The sequence below is a fragment of the Myripristis murdjan genome, chromosome 9, assembly GCF_902150065.1.
Source record: "Myripristis murdjan chromosome 9, fMyrMur1.1, whole genome shotgun sequence".
NCBI lineage: Eukaryota > Metazoa > Chordata > Actinopteri > Holocentriformes > Holocentridae > Myripristis > Myripristis murdjan.
In genome coordinates this window covers 30,182,720-30,191,673 of record NC_043988.1, presented here as the reverse complement: position 1 = coordinate 30,191,673, position 8,954 = coordinate 30,182,720, and the positions used below count along the sequence as shown (strand labels likewise).

At 46.9% G+C, this 8,954-nt stretch overlaps 1 protein-coding gene across 2 annotated transcripts in view; it reads left to right on the top strand.

Annotated features, from left to right (window-relative positions):
• The first annotated feature begins 13 nt into the window (after positions 1 to 13).
• Positions 14 to 8,954, top strand: part of kremen1 (kringle containing transmembrane protein 1) — a 65,308-nt gene continuing 56,367 nt past the window's right edge. For both annotated transcript variants that reach the window (XM_030060746.1, XM_030060745.1), the window contains exon 1: positions 14 to 329. In XM_030060746.1, coding sequence (XP_029916606.1) covers positions 251 to 329 — 79 coding nt within the window. In that variant the 5' untranslated portion in view covers positions 14 to 250. The remainder of the gene's footprint in view (positions 330 to 8,954) is intronic.

Here is an 8,954-nt window from a genome sequence, read left to right as displayed (position 1 = left end):
TATCCCCGGCGCTGCAGGTTGAATCTATTGCCCCTATTTCCTGTCACATGGGTTGGAAATAGGATCCCTGCTTTCTACTATCTGGTCTCGTCTTTGTGGTGTCAGTGTAGTTGCGGGACCTGCCTTGAAGTTCAGGGACTTTTAACGCGGCCGAGGAGCGACTCCTGCACAAACCCGGTGTGCCGCTCGCCCTGCGCATCCGTCCGCCAGACTCCAGTCCACCTGAGACCCGCCGAGACTTTAATAAGCGATGGATTCCTGGACAGTCACCTCTGCCGTTCTCCTCGCTGGGTTTATTTCGTCGGCAGCTTTCAGTCATTTCGACACCGGTAAGTCTGGGCAAACTTTGCCCCCACGCTTTCTGCGCATTTTCCATCTGTTATGTGCTCGGATAAGATATTGCGCACATTCTCCGCAATGTCTCCAAAAAAGTTGATCCTCTCCGCACCGCGCACGCAACATGAATAAGAACGCGGTATATACAAACCCTGCTACTCACAGCATAATTTGGACTCTAATTATAAGATTATTACGATTACCGTGAGGCACGATCTGTGAACTCGCTGCTGAGCTGCAAGTCCACATTGGGAATATTACGGGAATGTGTATACTTGTTTTTTTTTTTTTGTTTAGGAGCGGAGCAGACAGATGATATCAGTCGCGGTAACTTCATAACTTCACAGTTCATCAGTTGGGTGAAATCTCATTGTGGCAGCGGGACTGGGAATAGTAAACCAGCGGTGCTGAAAGCGCGGCTCTTGAGGGTCGCCAAGGGGGTCCCAAGGCAAAAGGAGGAAGTTTTTTTTTTTTCTGTGACTTCATTGATCTGGTGATAGGACAGTGAAGTCATGATAAGGGGGCTGAGAGGTCCGATCAGAGGCTCCGCTGCTTTCTCCTCACCCGCGATGTAAACAGCTGACCGCCCGCTCCAGATCACAAGCGGTGGGCTCCTCGGATGGGCTCCGTGCATGGGACGAGCTCAAACCGGAGTCCATGGTCCAGTGTGACTCGAGGGGTGGGTTGTGTGTGGTGGTGGTGGGGGGGATTGACGTGAACATGTCCGGGATCCCCTGCGGTAGTGCAGGCTACACATGCCCTGCTCTGTCAAAGCTGCGCACACACGTTTCCGCGCTGATTTAACCGGGATGGACTTTCCTTTCCTTTCCTTTCCTTTCCTTTTCTTCCCAAACCAGCAGTTTTTAAGCGCCTGGCTTTCCAGCAGATGCGCTTCTCATTCCGGCACATAGACTAGACTGCATTTTACGCCTTTCATAAAGTACAGCTGGCGGTAATTGGCCCTACAGAACCAGTTTATAGCTTGTTTTATGTATTCAAATTCCATGGTTTATCTAAATGCAATGGTTATAATATTCCTCACACTATGTGTCTGCTGAGCTCCATAGTGAGTCTTTATGATCTTGTATGTCTCCCCTGTAGTGCTTCTAGATTGAACTGTTGTTTGGCCAGTGGTGTTGGCATTTTTTCTTTTAAGTTGAACCATAAGGGCATTCACTTCCTCCCATAGTGAACTTTCAGTCTGCTCTCCCAGCAGCCAGGATCCTCAGCTCAGACATTTGATATCACTCATTTAATTTGCCATCTAGTTCAGACTAAAGCACAAGGATATGCTTGGTCTCCAGGACTTCAAAGTTACAGATGGATCCCTATTCAAAGCGGCCTTCCCAGTGAATATTTTGTTTAATGTGAATATCTAATAATGATGACCACACAAACCAAACTTCTCCTGCTGTAATTTGTGCTGTGTTTCATGTTGAAGCAGCAAATCCTCATGCTTTCCTTTTTAATTTTTTGTCTCTTAATTATACCCTTGCATTTCAAATTAGAGGTCCACCATCTGGGCTAGTGCGTAAGTACTCCCATGTGTACCTATGTATTAACAAAGTATTTAAAGCTATGGTATTCCCCCTCTTCACGCTGAGGAGAAAAAGGGCAAGTTTATGTTCAGTCAAAGTCAGCCATGCCATATTTACTGTGCTATAATACGATCATTTCATGCACATGCAAAAAGCCGGTCTCTTGTTTCAAATGCATAAACTGAGCTCCCTTTGCTCTGCTTTGGCTGGATGCCCTATATACATTTACATTTATGTAATTAAGCTGCAGGGAAGACCTGAATGTCCTGTGTGAAAACTAACACTTAAAGGAAAAATCCACCCAAGAACACTTCACCACAAAACAGCTATTGGCGATGTATCCTGCATTTCTTGGCCCATTTCGTTGTTTTTCTTATTCCCTGCAATAACTGGCCAAATGTAGATGAAGTGACATCATGTGTGGATGTTTCCAACACAAGTACAACGGAGTTTGATAGCCCAGAAAACGCTGCAGTGATCTAAAACATCAACAATAAACATCAGGTTTTTGTGTCAGCACCTCAGAATCAAAGAGACAGGGGCCTCTATCTAGACTTTTTTTCCTCTGACATTCAATCATACATAAATCTATTATAGGTTAAGAGGAGACCAATGTCTCAACTCCCAGTAGCCACAATTCACCACAATGCATTGCGGCAACAAGAAGTGTTGCAGCTGAGTAAGGGTGCGACTCACTTTTTTCTCGAATGGAAAAACTCTCGCCGTCTTGCTCTTACTGTGCTATTACTAAAGCTTTCTCCATCAAACACACAGCCCACATGTAACAAGTTCATGCCTGCTCTCTGTGGCTTGGCAAAAGTAATTCTGGCAAGTGTAGGAATTCATTAGCTGAAATAGAAATACTCGAGGCAGGTTGATTAAAGGTGGGTATCTCAAAGAGGTAAATTACAGTGCTTAATTAAAAAATAAGTGAATACATTAAACACTGCAAGCTGATATCTAACGTAGTTTATCGTTAATTGAAATACCGCTCAATTAAATGATTCCCTGTCCTGCTGTCATGCTTAAGCACCGTTCGGTTAACATTGATGAACAACTCTGTCAGAAGCCACGGTACTGAGAGTGTAATATCATGTTATTGAATGTTAAATATGGACCTGCGGACATATGGATGCTCAGATTGAGTGGAATTCACCTTTAACTGCTGCAGCTAGTTTATGCAACACCTTGTTAACGCTCTGTGGAGATGAGGTTAGGAGCCAGTTGTTGGTGCTTCTGTGATTAAGTGTCTAAAACAATTACGCCGGAGTGCTCGCCTGAAAACGGTTTATGCAGCTCGCTCAGCTCTGCTAGATTTCAGCGTCGCATCGGGCAGAAAATGTATTAACACTGAGAGCGTTTTTCATCTTGTGAGAGCGGATTATCACGGTCGTATGCAGGCGCACGCACACATGCAAAGGGAAAGAGAAAGAGGGGAAGTGCAGCAGCTAAAAAGGGGTTGGAGATGAAGTGTGTTGGCAGAGGTGAGGGGAGGGGGGGTGTGTGGAGAAGCCAAGTACCTTTATCCAACCTGCAATATGAAAACATATCCCTCTGCGGCACAGTGTGCTTCACATTCCCAATATAGCGTGAGTGTTAATCATAAACTCTTATCCATAATGTGCACCATTTCTCTTTCAGGGCTCCACCTGAGCTTAGGAGCCATGAGTGCTTTGTAAAGAAAGTGGCTGAGGCTCTCCATGCTGTTTTGTCTAATCACGGCCTGCCGATTGCTCGCTTGGCAGCTGCGTAGGCCCTTTGACAGAAATGTACACACAAATGGAAGCCGTATCCTGTCAGAGCTGTCACGATGAGGCGTAATTGAGTTGCGCTGTAAGCCGGTAATGTTTTGGATGTTGCTGGTGCTGTGAGCAAGCTAGAGCTATTAATCTGTGGGAAAATCACTGGCTCTGATGTCCTGGTGGATCCGTGACCTGCCTTTGCGATGGGTCAGAGATGGGTGCCTCTTTTTAGCCCACATCCCAGATGAGAGTCCCGCAGTGCATTGTGCACAGGCGCTTGCTCCTTTTGTTATCTAAATTAGTGCAATCGTCATTGTGAAATGAGAGGGATGAGTCATGGTTTTTGAGCGAAGTGTTGCTGTCGCAGTTGAGGTGCCTCGCCGCTGAAGTGGTCCTGTTTAAATTCAGTAGCAGGGAAAGCGAGGGTATATGCGGGTGTGTCTGTGTGTGTGTGTCTGTTTACCTCCTGGTGTATGCTCAGGCAGGGGAAAATCCTATCGGATCCAACACTTTTGCTGTCACGAAAAACAGCCAGACCTCCAACAAGAGCAACAAGAAACAGGCAGATTTGCAAACCGTGTATCGCCAGTTTCGTTCAATTACCTTGGAAGGAAAACATTTGCATAAATAGTTTTGGTTGGTTTTTGTCAAGCCGAGGCTTGGTTAGGGGCAGGCTGTGACATTAGGCAACGTGGAATGCGCTTGTAATATTTGATCAAAGAACACGACGCTGTCAGAAACGAGGTTCTGAGAAGATCAGGTTGATATCTGGCTGCCTTCGACCCACTGTCTTGGCCTGACAGGAGGCGAGGTGTGCTTTATTGGGCTTTCTTTTCATCCACACTCCTTGCCAAGTCCCTGCTGAAAAGACATGCATGATATAACTTGTAAGGCCATACTGGGATGATTCGCAAAAGCTGTTTTCTGTGTAATGAGGTATCACTTCAAACTAACTTGCTGCAGGTGAAGCAGCCCGACTCTTTCCAGACTCACTATAGCGTGAGACACAATCAAACTGGAGATCCTCCGTTTTTTTTTTTAAACACTCATTCAGCACCGGCTCTTTGCTCCCTTCCCTCTGGCCCCTTGAAGCAACACAGGCCCCGTAAAGATAGATGGATGGATGGATGGATAAATGAGGGCCTGCGATTGTGATCGTTCCTCTTTGTAGCTCAACGCACAGATGAGCTGCTGCTGGAACTGGCAGCCCACTGCTGGATCTGGCAACCCGCTGTTTCCCCTGCTCTGTGTCTGATCGCTGTCCAGCAGGGCATGGTGTCGGCCTGCACTCTGTCAGCCCCTTCGCACTCAACTGCAGATGATATTGGGTGTTGCTGTGTGGGGCAGCAGATGAGGCAAAGTGGCCGGAGCACGGCAGGAGCTACTGAACAGTAGCTCCAACAGAGATTTGGAGTGTAGTTTTTGGTGCTGGCAGCAGGAACGCAGCTGCTGTGCTCATTGGGTTGACATGTGATTGATAGGGATCTACGGTACATGGTTTGTGTTATTTTCAGATGTTTGGATAAGATCAGTCTAAAAAGACATTGTGCGTGTGTGTGTGTGTGTGTGTATATATGCTCACTGTAGAAAGATGAAACGATATATATATATATATATATATATATATATATATAAAACAAGCTTTTGCTGGTGTGTTGTTCAAGGGTTTTGACATGTTCTGCAGGATGTAAATGTTTTTTTGAGGGTGTGTGGCTGCTTGTGCGTGTGCACCTACGTGTGTGTGGGTCCGCGCACGTGCAAGCGAGTGTGAAGTTCAGATGTGAGGCGGCCTTGGCCAGCTGGAGACGACATAAACTTCCATGTCGCCGCTTAGGTTTTTTAAAGGGCCGCGTCCAGTGTCGAAGCAAGGGGTCTCACATCCTCTCCTTGCGGCCCCTCTCGCCTCCCCTCCCCTCCCCTCGCCTCCTCCCAGCCTCCCACCCACACTCCTCCATCCTTTGTCCATCTTTGACTTGAGCTTCCCTCTTGGCCCGCTCAGGCACTCTCACACCCAAACACTCACCACCAAATCTGTCTCCAGCTTAATCCCCCTCTCGTCTTATAAATGCAGCCCATACAGTGTCGTTTATGACTGGGACCCATCAACCTTTGCAACCCCTGAGACAGAGGGATCTTTGTGTGTGTGTGTGTGTGTGTGCGTGAGAGAGAGAGTGAGTGTGTGAGTCTGTGCGTGAGAGAGAGAGCAAGAGGGAGAGAACCAGGCAGAGAGGGACGACTGTGGATCCTCTCCTTCAGAAGATAATAACAGGCCATCCTCATCCGTCTGAAGAAACGTGAGCTTGTGTTGGCAGAGCTGATAGCGATGCAGACGGGGTTAGAGGAGAGACAGCGGGTTCTTAAAGAGTTTAACATCAGGGCTTTCGGTATGCGGCTAAACCCTTCTTGCGCAGTGTGGGGAGTGTCAGAGGGCATTATGGGAAGAGGGTGCATGGGGTCTGGGTCTCAGATGTGGGCCCTGCGGTACCCCTGCTTTTCCGGCAGGGAGATGGAAACCTCTCCTCCCCTGATGAGCTTCTGTGCAGCAGACACTGTTCAGACAAACCACTGGAGTGGATCGCTGCACTGTGTGTGTGTGTGTGTGTGTGTGTGTTTTGTATGAACTACACATCTGAGTAGCTGTGGACATGATTATGAATGTGTCTGTCTGTGTGGGAAACCAGTGTGAGATTTAGATCTTTGAAATGAGGACATTTTTGTGAAGAGAGGTCATTTTGACCTGTCCTCACTTCTTGAAGGAGCTGGTTTAGGATTAGCATTTTGGTTTGGAGTAATGTGGCTATATATATATAGACAGATATATAGACACACACACACACACACACACACACACACACACACACACACACACACACACACATATATATATATATATTATAACTATATAATACTTCATGGTATTTTTTGGCTGCTTGATAGAAATTGCTGATAATTTACAAGAAAAGTCCATCTGATATAATGAAATAGTTTGTGTGTGTGTGTGTGTGTGTGTCTTTTACTGTGAGTACTGTAGTTGTTGTTTCTGTCGTTTTTAATGCCTACTGTGTGTGTGTGGGTGTGTTTTTTTTTAGCCTTGTCTAAGGAAAATTTCTGGCACCTTCTGGGTCAGACAATAAATTCTATCTATCTAACCATCTATCTATCTATCTATCTATCTATCTAAATTTAGTCCAGTTTTAGGGTTGTTGGATACACAGACATTGTTGCTTGTGACATGCAGGCGCCACATGCACAGTGATCAGTTTGCAACGTGCTGTGTGGTCATAAGGTGCACTTCATCGTTTTACCAAGCAACTGAAGCCCCACTAGTCGACCACAACCTGAAAATGAGCACTGCTTTTTTTTTTTTTTTTTTTTTAATAAACTGATCAATTGTGGTCGGTGGTTCGCTGTGCATGCAGAGTCTGCGTATCACCTGCCTGTAAACGTGTACACGACGCAGCTACTGTGGAAGATAATGTTGCCTGGATGAAAGAGGCAGGCGTTCAGTGACGCAAGGCGGCGTGTGTGTGTGTGTGTGTGTGTTGCTGTCATCAGCAGGATCTTGTCCTAGTGCTGTTCAAAGTTAAGACGTTACTGTCACAGGGCTGGTCTGTACTTTAATGTGAGAAACGCTTAACATACACGCTAAACTGGCAGAATCCAGATCTACCTCTACGTACATCTTGCTGGCATATAGATACATGTTTTTGATGCTTGACTTTGAGAGTTTTTCCAATATGTTTATCTTCCTCCACGCAGGTTAAGCATACATTTGAACATTATTAGAAATGGTGGATTACAAGTAAATGACGGAGTCATTAAAATCCATTTGTAAAGTTTATTAAGAAACATATGTTGTTTTTCTCATGGTTTCTCCACCTGTTCTCTCTCCTCTTGTTCATGCTGGTGCCCGAGTCTCATAAGTGAAACCGAAATAGAGGCACCCAGGATGATTTGTGGAGGGATGGCAGAGGCTGAGCCAAGTGGTGGGGGGTAGACTTTTAAAAAAAACACTCCAAAACATGTCCATCTAAAATGCTGCAAAACAAACCCCTGCAGGCCTTGGAGCTCCCTCATAATGACCATCACACCGCCAAGTTCATATCAAGAGCGTTCTCATTAGCAGTGCTCCTTTCCCTGCACAGCATCGGATCTTATTAGATTATACAGAGTATGTTAATTGACTACAGAATGTAACTCAGCCGTGGCATATTACCCAGACATCTTTCCTGTTCAAAGTGATTAGATATACTAGATGGTACAACAGTGATCCCCATCCGGTGCCTGCATGTACTGTACCACAGAGGCTACCCACATTTCATGAAAAAAAAAAAAAAAAAAAAAAAGAGAGAGAGAGAGATAGACGGAGGCAGAGACTGAGGTGCACAGAATCCAGACATAAAGAGGGGGAAGAGTGAAAAGGAGGAGAACAGGGCAGAGCATTTTCTGTTTTACATATCCCTGCACTCCCAACACTCAGCATGTCTCGACTTGTGAAGACAGGCCAAAGTTTTGAAGAATTCTCTCATTTACTTGGCGGAAAGTCAGTTGAATTTGGCTCACCGTCGGTAATATGAGCATAAGAAAACCTTGGGTCCGTATTGCGTGGCTCCGCGTCAAGTGGCTGGCCAGTTACTTCCTGTTGACCTCCGGGTGGTGCCCTGCGAAGGTCACGCTGCGGGCGACGCCCTGTTCCTCCACGCCAAATGGGTGGACCGCCCAGAAAACCACCAACCGCCGAGATGGAGAAACAGACCCGGTTATTATAAACACATCATGGTTATTATCATGCCACTGTGATTCTCGTCCTGTCCGTGTGCACAAGGGCCTGTGTAGGGTTTGATCAAGTACCCTCCTCTTTCTCGTTTCTTCCCTCCGAGATTCTTTTTTGAACGTCCGGTGAGGGCGAGTCTTTTCCGCTCACGTCTCCACCTTGGCCAATCGCCACCTGTTCGGGGCGCTTTTTGGCGATCCGGCATGCAAAGCGACTTGCCCCGCCGGGATCCGCGATGGCGGCGGCGGCAGGTGCGGCAGGGCGGTGGCGTTGGTGACAGCGAGCGGCGCCCATTTGGAGGTGGCAGGGCATGACGGATGCGATAGTTATGTAAAGCGCGGTGTGGTGACAGAAGGAGGCGTCCCCCAAACAAAGCGGTGTCAGGTGGAGTGTGTCACTTTGCTCCCTGATCCGTCAAGGCAATTCAGGAGACAACGTGGAATTAAGCTGTCAAGCTGCTGCCCGCTCTGCCACTCCGAGGCCGCGTGTTCGATCTCCGGAGGAGGCCGTGCGCAACTGTCAGGCGTGAGGGAGATAAACAATGTTTAGGTGGAAGACTGCACT